At 40.3% G+C, this 23,084-nt stretch overlaps 1 protein-coding gene across 2 annotated transcripts in view; it reads right to left on the reverse strand.

Annotated features, from left to right (window-relative positions):
* Window positions 1-23,084, reverse strand: part of TMPRSS7 (transmembrane serine protease 7) — a 50,134-nt gene that overhangs the window by 4,841 nt on the left and 22,209 nt on the right. For both annotated transcript variants that reach the window (XM_060149347.1, XM_060149348.1), the window contains 6 exons: window positions 12,263-12,369; window positions 8,984-9,120; window positions 6,415-6,522; window positions 4,200-4,310; window positions 3,299-3,415; window positions 1,829-2,000 (listed from right to left, as the gene is read on the reverse strand). In XM_060149347.1, coding sequence (XP_060005330.1) covers window positions 1,829-2,000; window positions 3,299-3,415; window positions 4,200-4,310; window positions 6,415-6,522; window positions 8,984-9,120; window positions 12,263-12,369 — 752 coding nt within the window. The remainder of the gene's footprint in view (window positions 1-1,828; window positions 2,001-3,298; window positions 3,416-4,199; window positions 4,311-6,414; window positions 6,523-8,983; window positions 9,121-12,262; window positions 12,370-23,084) is intronic.

Consider the following 23,084-nt stretch of genomic DNA (forward strand, 5'->3'; position numbering starts at 1 on the left):
AAAGAGTGTGGCCCCTTATCTGCTTAGCTGACATCTCACGGGCAGCACTGGGGACCCAGGGAAGTATTGAGGGCCACGTATTACTTGGAGCAGTTTCTTAGCATAAAAGACTAATGGTGGAACAGAAGTGTAGCCGTTTTAGTCATTAACATGAATCCTGTAACTTCCAGGAGAAACAAATACTCTAATTGTATAAATTCATTGAAATACTCCACTTTAAAAAATTCTGAATGAGAAATGAATGGCATATTTTTGTACCTAAGCTCCAATAGATTCCAAATAAGGTTATTTTTTAGTGAAGTTTTTTCTGAGCTTCCCTTTCACCCTTAGCTGGTAGAGTGTCTGCCCCATAATAACCCCATTAGTAAAGGCAGACAGAGCCCTTCGGACGACAACCCTAATGGACTTTTTCATGATCCCCCCATGATATTGTGATTTATAATAAGAAATATATACTTGGTTTTCCTTACATTCTGGCATAGAGCTCCTAAAACAATTTCCTAAGTGATGAGAGGGGCAAATGTGTCTTTTGTTATGTTAATGAGGTTACTTTGGGACTGCAGCTAAGGCTGGGGGCTGGTCACCAGGAGAACTAACTATGTGATTGGAGGGTTAGAACTTTCAGTTACACTCCCAACTTCTAGGGAGGAATGAGGGGCTAGAGGTTGAATCCATGGCCAATGACCAATGATTTAATTAATCATGGCTGTGTAAGGAAGCTTCCATAACATTCCAAAAGGACGGGGTTTGGAGAGCTTCCAGGTTGGTGAATGAATGGAGATGCGGAGAGAGTGGTGCACACCAGGAAGGCATGGAAAATTCTGTACCCGTTCTCATACCTCGCCCTATGCATGCCTTCCATCAGACTGTTCCTGAGTTATATCTTATTATAATAAACTAGTAAGCCAGCAAGTAAAATGTTTCTCTGACTTCTGTGAGCTGCTCTAGCAAATTAATAAAATCCAAGGAAGGGGTCATTAGAACCTCCCCTCTATAACCAGTCAGTCAGAAGCTCCGGTGACGACCTAGGCTTTGGACTGGCATCTGAATTAGGGGGAGAGGGGTAGTTTTGTAGGACTGAGCCCCTAAACTGTTTTTTTTGTTTTGTTTTGTTTTGTTTTGTGCGGTACACGGGCCTCTCACTGTTGTGGCCTCTCCTGTTGCGGAGCACAGGCTCCGGACGCGCAGGCTCAGCGGCCATGGCTCACGGGCCCAGCCGCTCCACGGCATGTGGGATCCTCCCGGACCGGGGCACGAACCCGTGTACGGTGTATCAGCAGGCGGACTCTCAACCACTGTGCCACCAGGGAAGCCCCCCTAAACTGTTTAATCTGTCTATCTGGGTAGACAAAGTCAGAATTGAGTTGAATTATAGGACACCCAGCTAATGTCAGAGAATTGCTTGGGACTGTAGGAATCCTCCCCCGCTCTACACTGGAAATTGGATGCAGAATCGCTACCCTCACGCTCTAAATAGGGATTCCTGTACCCCAGCAATCCCTTAATACCCATTCTCCACACATTCCCATACTCCATAGTCTTCACACGTTCCCACAGAATTTCTTCTGACTTGAAAGCCCTATCCTGTTTTCTCAGTCTGGTAAAAGCCTGTTCACTCTTGATATTCCTTTGTGTTCTTCTCTTTATATCAATAATTCCTAAAAAGAATGTTCGGCATACAATTGATGTCACAAAAACAAAACAAAATAAAAAACCACCAATTGAAATGATTGAATGTGTCCAACAGGGAGCTTCTTCCCACAGCATGGGGGCAGGTGTATGGTCTGTGGTCTGTGGTCACTTCAGAGTAAGAATTGAGATGCCCTACCTGTTTCCATGGAAACAGTGGGCGGCTGAGAGAAGCCACTCCCTGGAGATGACTGAGGCTCCACAGTAGGCAGATCCAACAAAGTGGAGGCTGACTTGCCATGGCCAACCCCCTTCTTGGGTGTCGGTGCCCCCGATGATGCGGTGGAGGGTGGAGGGACTCCTGCTGCAGCCTTTAGGAGAGGAAGGGTCACACAAATTAAAGGCAGACTTGGAAGAAAAACTGGAAATCCAGTCAAGTTTTGAGCCGGGTTGGGAACTGACTAACCAGATAAGCAATTTGAAATCCCCTGCTTAACCAGAGAGGCGAGATGCGCGTCTGTCTGAAACCAGCACCAACAAATCACTACCTCCCTCCTGAAAACAGGCCTTGACACAGAGTCTCTGTACAATAACGCACATGAGAGGAGGAGGGGACCTATTAGTAACAGCTGTACTGATAAGAACAGAAGCCGTGGAGTTCAGGTTGTTAGGTGGAGAAAAACGATTAGTTCCAAATGCAACAGAATTGAGAGTGTCCTTGAAGTTGTGCTGATTTGGGAGAGAATTTGTAAGTCCCAAACAAATGAAAACCTAGTTGGACTTACCTGGTAGCACAGTGATTAAGAATCTGCCTGCCAATGCAGGGGACACGGGTTCGAACCCTGGTCCGGGAAGATCCCACATGCCGCAGAGCAACTAAGCCCGTGCACCACAGATACTGAGTCTGTGCTCTAGAGCCCGTGAGCCACAACTACTGAGCCTGACTGCTGCAACTACTGAAGCCCACGCGCCTAGAGCCCATGCTCTGCAACAAGAGAAGCCACCGCAATGAGAAGCCTGCGCACCACAACGAAGAGTAGCCCCCGTTCGCCGCAACCAGAGGAAGCCCGCGCACAGCAATGAAGACCCAATGCAGCCAAAAGTAAAATAATTAATTAATTAATTATTTTTTAAAACCTAGTTAAGAAAAACTAGTTATCAGAGCAATTATTTTCCAGTATAAATAGTATTGATAAGGATACATAATTAACAAGTTGGCACATGGCCAATTAGAAACCACACAACTAATAGTAACATAGGGTGGATTACTGTTCTCAGGTCATAGCTAAGGAACGAACCAGCACTTGACATTGATCACAACATAAGGCATAATTAACAAACTCATCCATGGCATTCCAGTACCTATTTCCTTTCTCATAGGTTTTTTTTATTTAAGAGCTTATCCCTGGATTAGAGTTATTAGAAAGTGAAAGTTCTCAGTATAAACATCTAATGCATGAATGCTTATTATCAAGAAAGAAGACAGAATCCACTCGAGAATTTTTAATTCTGAGAAACCATTTCAGATTCAGTTCACCAATGTTTACTATTCTTCCCTGGCCTGTGGCAACTTCTGCCTGGGGCATTACACCAAGAAGGGAATAAAAATGAAAAACAGATCAACTGAGGAACAAATACAAAGGATCAGAAGGAACATGTTTCTACTCACTGCAGCCTTCCTCATCACTTCCATCTAGACAGTCCGCAGCGCCATCACATTTTGCATTTTGTTTCCTAATGCAAATATCATTGCCACACTTAAAAGTTCTGTTGTTGCACGGAATACCTAAAAGTGAGCAAAAAAGAAAGAATTTTTCCTACTCAGAGACAGATTTGAGTGAATGACACTGAATTCCGTCCACAAAGGGATGGCTTAGCCACAGGATCGGTGTTTGCTGCTCTGGGAAACATGACAGAGGGAAATGAAGCAACCCCACACTGTCCCATCCCTGCATCTCAGCAGAGCCACTGAAAGGAAGGCAGGCAGGTGCACTAGTTGAGAATCAACCCAATAGTCTCTCCTTTCTTCCACTGTAGGGGAGATGCCAAGCAGTTGGCCATATCCGTGGCTTAAGCCATGGCTTCTTTGCCATTACTTTACCTTGTTCTCCAAGAAAATTTTTGAGCAAAAATCAACACCATAGTCAGTCCTTTTATACCATTGGGGGTGGGAGGGAATGGACAGATTTTGTTAATTACTGCACATTTGTTCACAACTCTGGCAGTGTGTGTTTTTGCAGGGGCTAGAATAGACCATACCCTATCACAGTATCTGGCAAATCCCTCTATATCCGATCCTCAGTTTCCTTGAGTTGTGAACAGCATTAAAAGCAAGTCAGCAAGGGAAATCTTCCAGAATTCGCACACACACACACACACACACACACTCCACCCCAGTTAGAGTGACCAACTCTTCCACTTTGTCTGGGCCCAGGAGGATTCCCGGGACCTGGGATTTTCCATGGGGAAACTGGGACAAGTCGATTGCCCTAACCCAAGAGAGATATTTTGATTTGGGCTTAGAAGAGTCTGATTAGAAGAACAGCAAAGTGCAGAGGGCTCCTCCTCACTCTGAGTGCAATTCTGCTCATCCCGGCCATCCTCACAGTCCCTGAAGCCGTCGCAGACCAGAGGGCCGTGCTGCCTGAAGGAGCTGGAGTTGCAGGCAGGTCTAAGAGTCGCTGGAAGGAGAACAGGCAGAAAGCTCGTGAGCCTGAGATATCAGTGGGACTCCCTGATTACCAGCAGTGCCCCTCAAAACGTGCAAATTGTTAAGATGACTTAAACAAAACAAAACATGTGTTTTCTAAAAACTGACACCTCCATGAGGAAAAGCAGATGTTTAAATTTTGGTGTAATTCTTAGCACCAAACAGCATATCTGAGTTTGTCAGATATGACTTTTGCTTGTGGAGAAATACATTAAACTCTGGGGGTTTGTTTCTTTAATTACAATTAAATGCATCATAAGATTTTAAGGAAAATAAAAATCATAAACTGTTATCTAAATTGGACTTGTCTACCTTCCTAAACAAAATGGAGTATCCTGAGATTGGGGATTTTGTTTTACTCATCTCTGTTCTTCAGGCGCCTGATCAAATAGTAGGTGCTCACTAAAAGTTTGTTGACTAGATTAACGAATGTGAGATCTTAAAGAACAACAGACTTGTAGTTTATTGGTAAGGAAAACTCTCTTTAAAATTATTTTACCCTGAGACATTCATTCCCTGAACTAGGAAATACCAGTGTAAATCTGTTACAATTTTTCTTCTTTGGAATATTTTCGGGAATTGCCTTTAGACCAGTGACAGACACAATATAGTAGCAAGCACTCTTAGAAGGTATAATTCCTTAGACATTTCTGTTTTTTTGAAAAGTTATCATTTTTGTTATCTGCTCCTGTTTTTTCAGAGGTATGTCTTGTGAGGATCAGGGGGGAGGACGTTGCTGCCCTGAAATAGTTCATTTATTTACTCTGAGGGTATCTAGTACCTAGTCAACTCCTAGAGAATAGCTCCCAACATGGCATGATGAGAAATGATAATTACTAAAAAACAGTCCTTGTTACGAAGTAACAGTAATCACTTTCATTTGGAGCATAATAGTAGGGAATAAAAATAACATAAGAAACAAAAGCAACCTCAATCACTATACAATGGTATTTATTTTCTTAAGAAATAGAAGACCCTATAGATTTAAATTGTTAATGAAGCCTAAGTTAAGAGGGTTTTAATTTGTTTTGTCAATAAAAAAAAAAGGTGTAGAGTTACAGGTTATTTTTTATGAACATAATTTTTCAGCTAGTTATATTAACTTTAATATTTCTCCAAAATATGAAAAAGATTAAATAGCTTCATCATTGCAATTGTATTGGAATTAAACTCTGGATCTTTAGGAGAAAGTGTTGCCAGTGGTGTCATATGGTCCAGTGAACTATTCTCCCCATTTTGCTCCCTGAAACTGGAGATAGATTCAGGAATTAGGTGCAAATAGTAATGAAAAACCAATACAGAGACTCTCTGCCCAAAATAAGAATATCCAATACCCCACCACTTAGTTATTACCAATGTGATGTTGATGCAAACTATACAGGTTAAAAAAAAAATCAACTCTTTTATTCTCAACACCTGTGCTCCATAAATGAGCATGCTGAAAGTGTTTACTTCTCTGCAGATTCTGAACTTCTTTCTAGAGGGAAGATCCGTGCTTTAAAATAGGATTATGTTTAAGATTGTGGCTGCTTGATTTACTAACCATAGATCCTCATTCTCTATGATAGTATTATGCATCCCCACCCTTGCCACGGCCCCAAAGTGTGCAGAATAAACTTCCCTGCCCCTTGACTGTGGCCTCAGCTATTTGACCGATGGAATATGACACAAGTGATGGTGTACCAGCTCCAAGCCCAGGACTTAAGAGGAACCTTATATTTTTGGTCACGCCTCCTTTGCTTCTACCACTGCCAGGGCCAGGCCACTAGCTCAACAAGGAAAAGAACCATGAGGAGTAGAACCAACCCCAACCTGAGAAGAACCAAGCTCAGGAGGCTCCACAGCTTAAAGCAGTGCCACCCAGCTGAGCCCAGCCTAGATTGGTCCTACCTGAGACAACACACAGATGAGTGATCCAGGACAAACGATTGCCGTAAGCCACTGAGTTTGGGGGATAGTTTATTATGTGGCAATAGATAACAGCTACAAAGACCCAGGATATGCATCAGCAGCAACAGTGGTCCTGACAAGTTATTTATTCCTAAAAAAGTCATAGTAAAAGCTTAAATACCCACCACAGAAGAGTTCATCACTTTCATCAAAGCAGTCATTTACTCCATCACAGCGCTGGGCCTGAGGGACACATAAACCGGAGGAGCATCTAAAAGATCCAACAGGACAGGCTAGAGACAATAAGACACAGGAAATCTGTGTGGGTCCCTAAAAGTCACCAGACCACATTAACAAAGAAATGTGAATCGTTAAGTGGCTGAGTGGCAACATAGCGGTAGTAATTATACAATTTCTCCATCAAAGCGAAGCTATAGCTGGTAATTGAAAGACCAAAAAGGAGTATTTAAGAACAAAGAAATCAAACTAATCCACCAGAAGCTCTGAGTCGACATTGCAGCCAGGTCACACGTACAAATTCCTACACCTCCATCCCTGACTCAGCAACCTGGCTTTATCCCAGACTTGGAGCAAGAGAAAGCTGGAAGCTGCCTTTGAGTCCAGTATGCTCAGCGTGCAGTCTTTAGAATCCCCGGGGAATTTAAATGGCCTTCTGGTGTTTCTGAATCCCCTATGACCAGATGCATTATTCTGAGGGTTGGTGCCTTTAATTACATTTTCAAGGGATCTCTATGGCAAAATGTATTAGGAACCACTGATCTTAGAAGTTGGACCTAGAGAGATTAATGACTGGTTTCAAAACTCAGGACTCCTAGGGCACTTCAACCAGGCTACTCATCAAAGATCCATTCCCTGGAATGGAATCTTTAATCCTGGGCTTACAGCTAAACATGATAGTACTAATAAGTCCTTTCTCTCTGCCGTGGTCTAAACATTTGTGTGCCCCAGCCCCCAGATTCATATGTTGAAATCCTAACGCCCAGGGTGATGGTAGGGGGAAGTGGGGCCTTCAGGAGGTGATAAGTGATGGAGGCAGAGCCCTCATGAATGGGATGAGTGCCTGCCTTATAAAAGAGGCCGCATGCTAACACATATATAAGGAATTTAAGAAAAAAATAATGTCATGAAGAACCTAGGGGTAAGACAGGAATAAAGACACAGACCTACTAGAGAATGGATTTGAGGATACGGGGAGGGGGAAGGGTAAGCTGTGACAAAGCAAGAGAGTGGCATGGACATATACACACTACCAAACGTAAAATAGATAGCTAGTTGGAAGCAGCCGCATAGCACAGGAAGATCAGCTTGGTGCTTTGCGACCACCTAGAGGGTGGGATAGGGAGGGTGGGAGGGAGGGAGATGCAAGGGGGAAGAGATATGGGAACATATGTATATGTATAACTGATTCACTTTGTTATAAAGCAGAAACTAACACACCATTGTAAAGCAATTATACTCCAATAAAGATGTAAAAAAAAAAAAAAGAGGCCGCACACAGCACTCTCACCCCTTCTGCCATGCGAGGGCACAACGAGAAGTCTGAGACCAGAAGATGGCACTCACTCAACCATGCCGGCACCCTGATCTTGGACTTCCAGACTCTAGAACTGTGAGAAATAAATTTCTGTTCTTTTTAGCTACCTAGCCTGTGCTTCGTGCAAAAGAATGGGGAGGGTGCATGGTCAGGTCAACCACTAACTCAACGGCACACGATGGAGAGCATGAGCTCCTAGGAAATACCCACGGTTTGAAATAAGAGTTAAAAATAAGATGGCTTACTAGTTACCTGTATCATTGATGGGAATTATAATATTCTGATATTCAGAAATGTAATAATTCTGAATCCAGAAGCCGGTATGTTAGCATTGGCAAAGAAGGAAGGGTCTAACTGAGCTTTCTCTCAGGACTGAACCTCATGGATTCCTAAGTGGTCAACTCTTACTTTCCCCCTTTTAAAATGGGTTGAGACACAATCACTGTTTCTCCAAGCACAGAGTGGCATCCCAGTGGCAGGAGAAGTGACTGTAGGTGGAATACAGACGAAAGCCTCCTATTTGAATTGTCATATATTTTAATTTCTACTACAAAAAAATACAATTAGATTATTAAACCTCAGAGACTACCATTTAAGACAAAAAAAAAAACAAAAACGGGTTGAGAATTTCCTGAGTCAGTATCTACTCTCTCCAGCACTAATGACTTCCCTCAGACATTGCCTTTTCTGCTGACCGCTTCCTGGCCACTGTTCCAGCAGTTCTCAGTGTGAAGTTCAACACTCTGCAGGCCGCTATTTGGACTTTCCTTGAAAGACCAGTCCTTCTATGCATCAGAAGCCACAGTGAGTTGCAGCTGCTGCCCTCAGATCCATCAAATGTTGGCGTAAACCTCATATTTACAAAAGCTTATGGCTAGCAAGAAGAACAATGAATCAAGAAATTGTCCTACATTTCAGGAATAATGTAAGAAACTATTTTTCAATTGTAACAAACAACGATATTATTTCTTCTATAATTTAAACTTCAGCATAATAAATACATAATTGTATGTAATATTTATCATATATTTTGTTCTTACTATATAGTTATTTAAGTATTATTATAAAAGTATACTAGTCAATAGCAGAAATAAAGAAGCAGTTTTCATTCCTTAAATTCTCAACGCTTAGAGTCATAAAGCGTTAGCCTCTGTTTAACCCTTCATTACGGTTTTCTAAGGGGCTGATCCCCGGCTTACGTTGACTGATGTTGTAACTGCCATATTCCACCAAAAGTGGCTTGTCCGAAAGCCTTGAACTGCACTGAAGCTGAACGTGAACCAAGGAGTTGGGCACTCGGAAAATCGTCTGGTGGTCCATGTAGGAGCCGCAGTACCTGAGGAGTGAGGGTAGGGGGACACACAGCATGAGGGCTGTCAACTGCATTCCTGTCTTCTGTCAACAGCGAATTCACTGATACTTTGGTCATTTGAGCTTCATAAACGGAGATGCTTATGGTAGAGCTGATGGTAGTTATCCATCCTATGCTAAGTGATTGTCATTGAGTCACTTCTGCCCCCTTGATTTTCTCCTCTGCTAAATAAAACAATAGCGTTACTACCAACTATCTGTTACCTGTTGCTTTCCTCACCAATACTTATAATTAGAAGAAATACAGGTTTAATTCTCCTAGGGCTCTCTCTTCTTTGAACATAAATAACTGCCTAACAAAAAAAATTGCCTACTCTGGCCACAAACCTCTCTGCGGGGCAGAGTGGAACCCATGAACTCAGGTTGAAAACATGCAGAGAATTCCAGCAACACTTAAAGCAAAAGACAACAATCTTTCAACCTAAATTGAACTCTGATATGCACTTCAGGGCTTGTCCTTGGCAAAATTTCAAAATAGTGATGTCTATCTGCAATATTCCCCTACCGTGGTTTTGCTTTGCATCACCTAGGAGAAAATGTCCCTCCTATTAGTAATCCTTGCATGAGCACTGCCGTTAGTGGAACATGAAGTACGATTACACTGGGGCCCATGGTGAGTTAGGATTCTGCCTTGTGTGAGCAAGACTTTCCCAGGTGTCTATTGTTTCTCAAAGGGAAACAGTAGACACTAGGCTTGAAGGGGGACGTCCTCCACTGGAATCTGTTAACGCCCATCACTCCAGGTCCCCAAAGCATTTGGGAACCACACATTTCATGGATCAGATGTTGGCATTCAGTGTGAAGAGCACGGGGATAACCTATCATCTTACAGTTCAAAGCATTCACGTATATTTCAGGACGAATCTTTTGCAATTGGCTGAAGTTCAGGAGCTGATCGGCGGATAAACCAGCTCCTGGGATACGAGGAAGAGACAGCAGCTGCAGGTGGCCACCTGGCTAAGCGGAAGCCAGCATCTGAGAGGTGCATGAAAGCCTAGTCAAGCTCTTGGGGCCAGAGTCTACTCTAGTTGGTCATCTTGGGATCAGAAGCCTGCATTCTAAAATCATGATGATTGTTATCTGTATCTCATAGTTTTTATTGGAATTCTCCATTAATATTTACTAGAGTTTTCTTGCAAAGATTAGCCTCACTTCAACATTAAAGAGGAGTTAAGAGGAAAGGGGTCAAGCATGAAACCATGCTTGGGCTGGAGTTTACAGGGGGACAGTATGTAATGGGGCATAGTGGTGGTTTATGAAATGAAAGTAAAATAAAGCGAGAGATTGGAGAAACCCAGCAAGTGTTAGTTTACGTGGGCAGACACGTGACAGCTAAGAAAACTGAGACATAAAGAGGTGAAGTAATTTGTTAAAGTTCAAATAGCTAGTAAGCAGAGGCAGCATTAGGACCCAGTTCACCAGATACTAAACCCTAGCACTTTCTAACGCACCAATAGCCTTGCCCTCCGGAACTTTGCTGGACAAAAGCTTAGGAAGGCTGTCCATTTCTTCAGGTTTGTATACTGCATTCTAGTTGCCCTGAGCACTCATACTCCACCCCTATGTTCTCTGAATTCAAGATCACTAGGCTTCCTGGTCTCAGCATTACTTTTTCTCCCTTCTCCATGACAGACCCAAAGCCTTTAGGCTAACCTTAGCAGCAAGGTGCCAGGAATTAGTTCAGTCAGAGCCTTTCTAATGAAAAGGACGGATAATGGGAAGGGCTGGCATTTTAAATCCCATGGGTACAACTAGTATCAAAAGAATCTGATAGAATTTCAGCCAACCCACAAGACAAAATGAAGAGCTGGTCCTTCAGGGAAAGTATTTAGGGCAGAGAGCTTTCCTGGTATTTGCAGAAGGAAACTATTCATATTTTGGCAGCAATACATCATGGGTGGCAGGGGTTGCTACTTGGGGGAAAAAGCATCTCATTTTCAAAGCACTGCTTTATTTTAAGCATACAAGCTTACAGTAGATTTGTAAAGATTTGTTTTCTGGACCGCTAATTAAATACCAAAATGCAGTATCTTTAAAGCCTTGGGGCACATTCCATAGTATTTATGCATCCAATGTCATTTCCTTAGCAATCCTATTAATCATATTAGTCATAGCTAAGACGTCCTGGTGTGTGGTAAGCATCATTTCATTGAATTCTTACCGAAAAACCCCACCTCATTACCTCATTTTACAGACTGACAAAGTGATTAAATAATTTGTCCTAGTTAATGTAGCTACTAAACAGCAAGGCTGCAATTTGAACCTAGGTCTTCTGCCTCCTACTTAATAGACCCTTGGTTCAAAAATACTCCCAAAAGGAGTACAAGCCACATGTTCATAATGGATCCAAGAAAACCATTAAATCAGGGAGATTCTATTCCAAGTCATTGATTCTAGGATCAATGACTATTTAGCAAGTCATCTAAGAGTCTAAATGAAATCAAAGAAGGTTGTTCAGGAAAATCATTTAGAAAGGGAAAGTTTCATTCACGGAATAGCTGTGAGCAAAGAATTAGCAGACAAGTCCCTCAGGCTAACTTCACAAGTTTCCTTAAAGTAAACTGAGAAGCTATTTGGCAAAGACAGGGCATCCTGTATTTTTTTTTTAATACAAGACCTATTATAACTTTAGAAGCAAGTAAACAATAACAACAGCTAAAGGATGAATTAAGGGAGAGAGTAAGGACCTTCTAGATCAGTTCGGGAAGCCCAGGTGCCTAAATTTCTCTCAGCTTCTTTCTCCTACTGCACAGAATTGGCTAATGGTTTCTAGCTTTTGTAATCATCAGGACTTCTATTTACTATTTTCCTCCATGGCTGCAATGGTTTTTCTGCCAATTATTTTTGTAAAGTATGGAGCGTGTACATCCATAGCCCAGCAGTACAGAGCAGTGATGGAAACAGGGACTTGGGAGCCATAAGGATTTGAATCCTGGGTTAATCTCTTATGAGCTGAGTGACTTTGAGCAAGTTATTTAACTCCTGTAGTCCTCAGTTCCTCTGTCTGTAAGTAGTAAAGTGCAGACTCTCTGGGGGAAAGGAATCCAAGGCTTTGAACTCCTGGGTGAGGCTTTTCATTAGATTCTTCACATATGGAAACCACTTACATGTGCTCATTAATTTCCCACCATCCGTGGTCACAGCCTTTCAAACTCTTCTTGGTTATTGAATAGTTATGGAATTTCAGTGCTATGCCGAGAGTTGATAGGGGAGTCTATGAAAAACAAACGTAAGTCAGAAAAATGACTCAATTGAAGAATATGTTTCAGACTAAGATTTTGTTACTCAGAACTCATTCCTTGGGCTTGCTATTTTAAGGGCATTTTATTCTCTGTGCCCTGTGGCCCTTGGTGGGGTAGACCAACTCCCCTGAACAAACTGACCTGAAGAGGAGAGCACAACAGAGAAGGAAGTGAGCTGCCTCCCCAGCCCACCCTGTGCTCAAGGAGCAGCTGTGATGCCCCAGTGTGATGAGCTGAGATAGATACATTAGATCACCTCTAGGTTTCAGTTTCCTCCAAGTAAGTGAGCTTAACTTTGAAAACACCCACTTGTTAGCAAGTTTACACACTTTCCTCCTTAGATGACAATAATGACAGTTTATTTAAGGCACTATTCTGATTCTTTAGATAAAGGAGGAATGAATCAGCATCCTCTTCATATTAAACCTTGGTATTTCAGAAGTTTCTGAGTCATCCCTACATCTTCTCTGAAGAGATCAAACAAGGGAAGCAGCTACTTATGTGGTACGTGCACAAGTGAGCGCATACACACACTCACACGTACACACACGCAATGCAACTGGTCTTGTTGCGGCATTGTATGACATGCACATACATCACATCTGATATGCCATAATTTTTGTTTTAATTTTCACTTTAGCCCAGGAATTATTTAAGAGAGAGTTCTTACATTTCTAGGGAGCAGAATTTTGGCTTCCCTATTTTCAAGGTTTTAAATTCTATCTGAGTTAGATAACAGATTATTTATTGCAGTATAGCTTTTAATTTTTTAATTTACTAACAATTTTGTTGGGATCAAATTTTTGAAGGCCCCAAGGTCATTTTTTTAAAAGGGTAATTTCTGTTTATATATATTACCAAACTCATTATTTGTATGATTTAATACTCTTCCTAGCCTTATTTGTTGTCCCCCACTGTCTCTGTCATGAACCAAGAGAAAGGAAAATCTCTTATTGAAGCACTCTCCATTTCTCTTTGTACTTCATATAGGTTTTACGAGTATTAACGCTATATCCTTTGGTGCATAAATAATTGTAGTAATTAGATCGTTATGTGGATTGCCTTCTTTGTCACTGCAGATTGCCTTCCTTTTCCCACTGAACGCCGTAATTCCAGCATTGTCTGGCATTAAGGCTGTGATCCTTGCTTTCTGATTGCTTACATATGCCTAGTATGATATTGCCCATCCTTTTATTTTCAACTTTACTAAATCACTTTTTAAATTCATTTTGTCTTTTAACAACAACATACAGTTAAGTGTTAGGTAATACTTTGCAATTCAATCCTACTGTCTTATCCCTTTAACAGATGAGTTTTGTCCATTGACTTTTATTGCTCTGACAGACATTTGGTTTTTCGGTTATGTCATCATATTTTATGTTATAGTTTTTTTGCTGTATGGTGTACTTCTTTCTAACTTGTGTTTAAATATAGCTCCTCTCCCGCTTTAGTCTACCTTTGAGAGGAAATTGATTGGGCACTTTATGACCGATTTAAACATAACAGCATGGTTAGGCAGGTAGTATGATTCCCATCTTATAGAAGAAGAAACCTAGACTAACCAAAGACAAGCAAATTTCCCCACGCAGACCAGAAACTCAAACCAGTCCTGCATTTCTCTGAAGGCCTCCCTTTTCTCAGCACTGCCTGGAAACCCATGTTGGGAACCCCAGAGGAACAGGATTGTCTTTCATTCACCATAAGACTCACAAGGCTCATGAGAACACATACCACACTTTTTTCACTCTTGTCATTTGGTTATTTCTTCACATTAAAAAAAAGAAAAAAAGATGTGAACTGAAAGATAGTAAGTATATTTAAGGAATCAATTAAATTTTCTAGCATGAGAACATATTCCAATGCAATCCTCCACCAAGAAGCTTGCTTGGGCATTTTCACTGAGTTCCAGAGCGCTGAAACAAAATGGATTTATATGCACCCCAAGCAAAAAGCCTCTCCACAGTGAAAGGAAATATGTCCCCTTGCACACTGATTCCGCTGACACAGAATCATACACTATTCTACTTTCGTGCTCAGATTGGCCAAGAGACTCTACTGATATTACCGTCCTTGATAAATGGATGGATGAGGTGCAGTTTCACAAAGGATTGCAAGCTATTTCAACAAATGAACGAGAAACGTGAAACTACTAAGTACGCTATTTCCCTCTATGTTCTGTACTCTCTGTTCCCACTGCCCAATGTTGTACCTTTGTTTTGGGAACTTTAACCAAGTAAGGAGAGGAATTCTTCTGATCTGGACCTGCTGTATTTAAATATCTCTCTAGTCAGTGATGATAACAAAATGCAGGACATACCTTACTTTTGGTCACCCCTAACTTGCCAGTGGTTGTGTACACATGTACACACAACACAAGAACCCACCTCAGATGAGCACTGGAAAATTATTTGGCAAATATGCTTGCCACAGAAGCATGGAAGAGAGGCTCCCTTCTGAGGAATCCCATCTATTTCCTGTGTGATATGAGAAGGTGAACTTGCATGGCCCACAGTGATCCCTGCTTATGTCTGGTGGATCTAACTGGGTGATGCTGGGCTGATGACATCTGTGATAAAACAACTCAAGGGACTGCTTTACTTTTTCTTCCAAGACTCTAAAACAAAACTGATTATTTGGAAAACAAAAAGAAGGAAGAGAGAGGGAGATGAATGTTCAGATAAGTGAATGTTATGACAGATAGGGAAGCTGAACATCTTCAGGAGCCCAGAAAAGGAGAGGCTGTTGAATTTATTTATGGAGGGGGCGTGATCCCTTTTAATCCTACATGGGTCACTTACTATTGGAGTGGCCTCTGGCAAATCCTTTGTTCCCATTTCTGTTTCCTTATCTATAAAACGACCAGAATATTGCTCCTACATCAGAGGTATGCTTTGAAGAGCAAATAAAATTATGTGTGCTGAAAACACTGAAGTACTAAACAAATGTAGACAACATATTATAACCACAAAGTCCTTTTTTGGTTTTATTGATTTAATATCTCCTTCCTGCCCTGTAGTCTGTTAGCTCTGTGAGAGAAGGACTTTGGTAACCTTGCTACTAGGCATCCCTGTACAGTGGCTGACATGCAGCAGACATTTAACAAACATTTGTTGAACAGACAGGAGAGCTTGGGAGAAGAATCAGATGAGCTTTAAGTTGGAGCAAGAGTTAATCCTTCTCAGATAAATAAGACCTTAAAAACTCAGCTAGAAGTGAGTTTGAGAAGGGAATTGATTGTTCTTCAGTAGATTTGGAAATCAAACCAGTCACTAAGAAGGATTGAGGATGATAAAATTAACTCTTGTGCAGAAAAGGTTTTATCATGACTTGAGTCAATATTTTTGTTACTTAGGTCATGCAGTTCTTCGTCATTTTTATTAAATGCAAAGATATTTAACAGGTCACAAATTATTTTTTACATGATTTCCATTGAGAAACATGATCTCTAAAGACAAAGCAGAAGCCACAATGAGACAGTAGGAGGGGCGCAATCACAGTAAAATCATATCCCATAACTGCTGGGTGGGTGACTCACAAAATGGAGAACACTTATACCACAGAAGTCCACCCATTGGAGTGAAGGTTCTGAGTGCCATGTCAGGCTTCCCAACCTGGGGGAGGAGGAATTCCTAGAGAATCAGACTTTGAAGGTTAGCGGGATTTCATTGCAGGACTTTGACAGGAGACTGGGAGAAACAGAGACTCTACTCGTGGAGGGCACACACAAAGTAGTCTGTGCACTGGGAGCTAGGGGAAGGAGCAGTGACCCCATAGGAGACAGAACCAGACCTACCAGCTAGTGTTGGAGGGTCTCCTGCAGAAGAGAGGGGTGGCTGTGGCACACCGCAGGGACAAGGACACTGACAGCAGAAGTTCTGGGAAGGACTCCTTGGGATGAGACCTCCCAGAGTCCACCATTAGCCCGACCAAAGAGCCCAGGTAGGCTCCAGTGTTGGGTCACCTCAGGCCAAAGAACTAACAGGGAGGGAACCCAGCCCCACCCATCAGCAGACAAGTGGATTAAAGTTTTACTGAGCTCTGCCCACCAGAGCAACAGCCAGCTCTACCCACCACTAGGCCCTCTGATCAGGAAGCTTGCACAAGCCTCTTAGATAGCCTCATCCACCAGAGGGCAGATAGCAGAAGCAAGAAGAACTACAATCCTGCAGCCTGTGGAACAAAAACCACATTCACAGAAAGATAGACAACATGAAAAGGAAGAGGGCTATGTACCAGATGAAGGAACAAGATAAAACCCCAGAAAAACAACTAAATGAAGTGGAGATAGGCAACCTTCCAGAAAAAGAAATCAGAATAAAGATAGTGAAGATGATCCAGGACCTCGGAAAAAGAATGGAGGCACAGATTGAGAAGATGCAAGAAATGTTTAACAAAGATCTAGAAAAATTAAAGAACAAACAGAGGTGAACAATACAATAACTGAAATGAAAACTACACTAGAAGGAATCAATAGCAAAATAATGGAGGCAGAAGAACGGATAAGTGACCTGGAAGACAGAATGGTGAAATTCACTGATGGAGAACAGAATAAAGAAAAAAGAATGAAAAGAAATGAAGACACCCTAAGCGACCTCTGGGACAACAATGAACACAACAACATTCGCATTATAGGGGTTACAGAAGGAGAAGAGAGAGAGAAAGTACCCGAGAAAATATTTGAAGAGATTATAGAAGAAAACATCCCTAACAAGGGAAAGGAAATAGCCACCCAAGTCCAGGAAGTGCAGAGAGTCCCATACAGGATAAACCCAAGGAGAAACACCTTGACACACATAGTAATCAAACTGGCAAAAATTAAAGACAAAGAAAAATTATTTAAAGCAGCAAGGGAAAAATGACAAATAATATACAAGGGAACTGCCATAAGGTTAACAGCTGATTTCTCAGCAGAAACTATACAAACCAGAAGGGAGTGGCATGATATACTTAAAGAGATGAAAGGGAAGAACTTACAACCAAGATTACTCTACCCAGGAAGGATCTCATTCAGATTCGATGGAGAAATCAAAAGCTTTACAGACAAGCAAAAACTAAGAGAATTCAGCACCACAAAATTAGCTCTACAACAAATGCTAAAGGAACTTCTCTAAGTGGGAAACACAAGAGAAAAAAAGGACCTACAAAACCAAGCCTAAAACAATTAAGAAAATGGTCATAGGAACATACATATCAATAATTACCTTAAACGTGAATGGATTAAATGCTCCAACCAAAAGACACAGGCTTGCGGAATGGATACAAAAACAGCACCCATATATATGCTGTCTACAAGAGACCCACTTCAGATCTAGGGACACATACAGACTGAAAGTGAGGGGATGGAAAAAGATATTCCATGCAAATGGAAATCAAAAGGAAGCTGGAGTAGCAATAAACATATCATATAAAATAGACTTTAAAATAAAGAATGTTACAAGAGACAAGGAAAGACACTATATAATGATCAATGGATCAATCCAAGAAGAAGATATAACAATTATAAATATATATGCACACAACATAGGAGCACATCAACACATAAGGCAACTGTTAATAGCTATAAAAGAGGAAATCGACAGTAACACAATAATATTGGGGGGACTTTAACACCCCACTTAGACCAATGGACAGATCATTCAAAATGAAAATAAATAAGGAAACACAAGCTTTAAATAACACAATAGATATTTAATTGATATTTATAGGACATTCCATCCAAAAACAGCAGATTACACTTTCTTCTCAAGTGCGCATGGAAGACTCTCCAGGATAGATCACATCTTGGGTGACAAATGAAGCCTCGGTAAATTTAAGAAAACTGAAATCATATCAAGCATCTTTTCTGACCACAATGCTATGAGATTAGAAATGAATTACAGGGAAATAAAAATAAAAAACACAAACACATGGATGCTAAACAATACATTACTAAATAACCAAGAGATCACAGAAGAAATCAAAGATTAAATAAAAAAATACATAGAGACAAATTACAATGAAAACACGATGATCCAAAACCGATGGGATGCAGAAAACTCAGTTCTAAGAGAGAAGTTTATAGCTATACAAGCCTACCTCAAGAAACAAGAAAAATCTCAAATAAACAATCTCACCTTACACATAAAGGAACTACAGAAAGAAGAACAAACAAAACCCAAAGTTAGCAGAAGGAGAGAAATCATAAAGATCAGAGCAGAAATAAATGAAATAGAAACAAAAAAGCCATAGCAAAGATCAATAAAATTAAAAGCTGGTTCTTTGAGAAGATAAAAAATATTTGTAAATCATTAGCCAGACTCATCAAGAAAAAGAGGGAGAGGACTGAAATCAATAAAAATAGAAATGAAAAAGGAGAAGTTACAACAGACATTGCAGAGATACAGAGCACCCTAAGAGACTACGGCAAGCAACTCTATGCCAACAAAATGGACAACCTGGAAGAAATGGACAAATTCTTAGAGAGGTATAACCTTCCAAGACTGAAGCAGGAAGAAATAGAAAATATGAACAGACCAATCACAAGTAATGAAATTGAAACTGTGATTAAAAATCTTCCATCAAACAAAAGTCCAGGATCAGATGCCTTCACAGGTGAATTCTATCAGAGATTTAGAGAAGAGCTAACACCCATCCTTCTCAAACTCTTCCAAAAAATTGCAGAGGAAGGAACACTCCCAAACTCATTCTATGAGGCCACCATCACCCTGATACCAAATACAAAGATACTACAAAAAAAAAAAATTACAGACGAATATCACTGATGAATATGGATGCAAAAATCCTCAACAAAATACTACCAAACAGAATCCAACAACACATTAAAAGGATCATACACCATGATCAAGTGGGATTTATCCCAGGGATGCAAGGATTCTTCAATATACACAAATCAATCTATGTGATACACCATATTAACAAATTGAAGAATAAAAACCATATGATCATTTCAATAGATGCAGAAAAAGCTTTTGACAAAATTCAACACCCATTTATGATAAAAACTCTCCAGAAAGTGGGCATAGAGGGAAACTACCTCAACATAATAGAGGCCATATATGACAAAGCCACAGCAAACATCATTCTCAATGGTGAAAAACAGAAAGCATTTCCTCTAAGATCAGGAACAAGACAAGGATGTCCACTCTCACCACTATTATTCAACATAGTTTTGGAAGTCCTAGCCATGACAATCAGAGAAGAAAAAGAAATGAAAGGAATACAAATTGGAAAAGAAGAAGTAAAACTGTCACTGTTTGCAGATGACATGATACTATACATAGAGAATCCTAAAAATGCCACCAGAAAACTACTAGAGCTAATCAATTAATTTGGTAAAGTTGCAAAATTAATGCACAGAAATCAATGCACAAAATTAATGCACAGAAATCTCTTGCATTCCTATACACTAATGATGAAAAATTTGAAAGAGAAATTAAGGAAACACTCCCATTTACCATTGCAACAAAAAGAATAAAATACCTAGGAATAAACCTGCCTAGGGAGACAAAAGGCCTGTATGCAGAAAACTATGACACTGATGAAAGAAATTAAAGATGATACCAACAGATGGAGAGATATACCATGTTCTTGGATTGGAAGGGTCAATACTGTAAAAATGACTATACTACCCAAAGCAATCTATAGATTCAATGCAATCCTTATCAAATTACCAATGGAATTTTTTACGGAACTAGAACAAATCATCTTAAAATTTGTATCAAGACACAAAAGACCCTGAATAGTCAAGGCTGTCTTGAGGGAAATAAATGGAGCTGGAGGAATCAGACTCCCTGACTTCAGACTATGCTACAAAGCTACAGTAATCAAGACAATATGGTACTGGCACACAAACAGAAACATAGATCAATGGAACAAGAAAGAAAGCCCAGAGATAAACCCATGCACCTATGGTCAACTAATCTATGACAAAGGAGGCAAAGATATACAATGGAGAAAAGACAGTCTCTTCAATAAATGGTGTTGGGAAAACTGGACAGCTACATGTAAAAGAATGAAATGAGAACACTCCCTAACACCATACACAAAAATAAACCCAAAATGGATTAAAGACCTAAATATAAGACCGGACGGTATAAAACTCTTAGAGGAAAACATAGGAAGAACACTCTGACATAAATCTTTTTGATTTATGATTTTTGATCATAAATCTTTTTGATCCACCTCCTAGAGTAATGGAAATAAAAACAAAAATAAACAAGTGGTGGGGGCTTCCCTGGTGGCTCAGTGGTTGAGAGTTTGCCTGCCGAGGCAGGGGACACGGGTTCATGCCCCGGTCCAGGAAGATCCCACATGCCGCGGAGCAGCTGGGCCCGTGAGCCATGGCTGCTGAGCCTGTGCGTCTGGAGCCTGTGCTCCGCAACAGGAGAAGCCACAACAGTGAGAGGCCTGTGTACTGCAAAAAAAAAAAAAAAAAAAACAAGTGGGACCTAATGAAACTTAAAAGCTTTTGCACAGCATAGGAAACCATAAACAAGATGAAAAGACAACCCTCATAATGGGAGAAAATATTTGCAAACGAATCAATGGACAAAGGATTAATCTCCAAAATATATAAACAGCTCATGCAGCTCAATATTAAAGAAACAAACAACCCTATCCAAAAATGGGCAGAAAACCTAAACAGACATTTCTGCAAAGAAGACATATAGATGGCCAAAAAGCACATGAAAAGCTGCTCAACATCACTAATTATTTAAGAAACGCAAATGAAAACTACAATGAGGTATCACCTCACACCAGTTAGAATGGGCATCATCAGAAAATCTACAAACAACAAATGCTAGAGAGGGTGTGGAGAAAAGGGAACCCTCTTGCACTGTTGGTGGGAATGTAAATTGATACAGCCACTATGGAGAACAGTATGGAGGTTCCTTAAAAATCTAAAAATAGAATTACCATATGATCCAGCAATCCCACTACTGGGCATATACCCAGAGAAAACCATAATTCAAAAAGACACATGCACCCCAATGTTCATTGCAGCACTATTTACAATAGCCAGGTCATGGAAGCAACCTAAATGCCCATCAACAGCCAAATGGATAAAGAAGATGTGGTACATGTATACAATGGACTGTTACTCAGCCATTAAAAGGAACGAAATAGAGTCATTTGTTGAGACGTGGATGGATCTAGAGACTGTCATACAGAATGAAGTAAGCCAGAAAGAGAAAAACAAATATCGTATATTAACACATGTATGTAGAACCTAGAAAAATGGTACAGATGAACCAGTTTGCAGGGCAGAAGTTGAGACACAGATGTAGAGAACAAACCTATGGACACAAAGGGGGGAAAACCGCAGTGGGGTGGGGTTGGTGGTGTGCTGAATTGGGCGATTGGGATTGACATGTATACACTAATGTGTATAAAATTGATGACTAATAAGAACCTGCAGTATAAAAAAAACAAAACAAAAAACAACTAATACTAATCTTTCTTTGGGTTATTTATATAGAAATATGTTAATATAAATGTTTCAGACATTACATGAAATTTCTAAAAATCTTATATGTTCTGGTATAATGTTATAAGTTATAATTCTAGTTATTACTTTAAAATGTATATCTCAGAAGTAACTAAATTTCCTTGTCAATTGCATTATTATGAACTTTCATCAAATCTTTATCTGTGGTCATTTTTAAGTCTTTTGTCATTTACAGACAGTTCTGGGTATACTCTGATGCTTTTGCAAAAATGTTCCTCTAAAAGTGTTTCATCTTCAAGGAATTCATGGAAAAATCTCTGACAAGTACAGGTTTCTGGTAACTGACTATACTACTGAACTGAATGAATAAGCATTTTGAGAACTCTAATGGAAAACTGATGAATTCATAAAAGTGCTAAAAAAAGATCAAGATGAAAAAAAATTAATTACCTGGGACTGAGTGAACTGATGGGGATGATTATAATTTTTGTGACTTTCTGTTTGAATAAAAAAAAAAGAAGAAGAAAAAAATAACAAATGCTGGAGAGGGTGTGGAGAAAAGGAACCCTCTTGCACTGTTGGTGGGAATATAAATTGATAAAGCCACTATGAATAAAAGTATGGAGGTTCCTTAAGAAACTAAAAATAGAATTACCATATGAGCCAGCAATCCCACTACAGGGCATATACCCAGAGAAAACCATAATTCAGAAAGACACATGCACCCCAATGTTCATAGCAGCACTACTTATAATAGCCAGGTCATGGAAGCAACCTAAATGCCCAATGACAGACGAATGGATAAAGAAGATGTGGCACATAGACAATGGAATATTATTCAGCCACAAAAAGGAATGAAATTGGGTCATTTGTAGAGATGTGGATGAATCTAGAGACAATCATACAGAGTGAAGTAAGTCAGAAAGAGAAAAACAAATATTGTATATTAATGCATATATGGGGAACCTAGAAAAATGGTACAGGTGAACCAGTTTGCAGGGCAGAAATAGAGACACAGATATAGAGAACAATTGTATGGACACCAAGGGGGGAAAGCCGCAGGGGGTGTGGGTGGTGGTGTGATGAATTGGGCGATTGGGATGGACATGTATACACTGATGTGTATAAAATGGATGACTAATAAGAACCTGCTCTATAAAAAAATAAATTAAATAACATTCAAAAATTCAAAAAAAAAAAAAAAGAAACGTGCTGTCACACAGCTATCAGTGACTGCTC

The sequence above is a fragment of the Lagenorhynchus albirostris genome, chromosome 5, assembly GCF_949774975.1.
Source record: "Lagenorhynchus albirostris chromosome 5, mLagAlb1.1, whole genome shotgun sequence".
NCBI lineage: Eukaryota > Metazoa > Chordata > Mammalia > Artiodactyla > Delphinidae > Lagenorhynchus > Lagenorhynchus albirostris.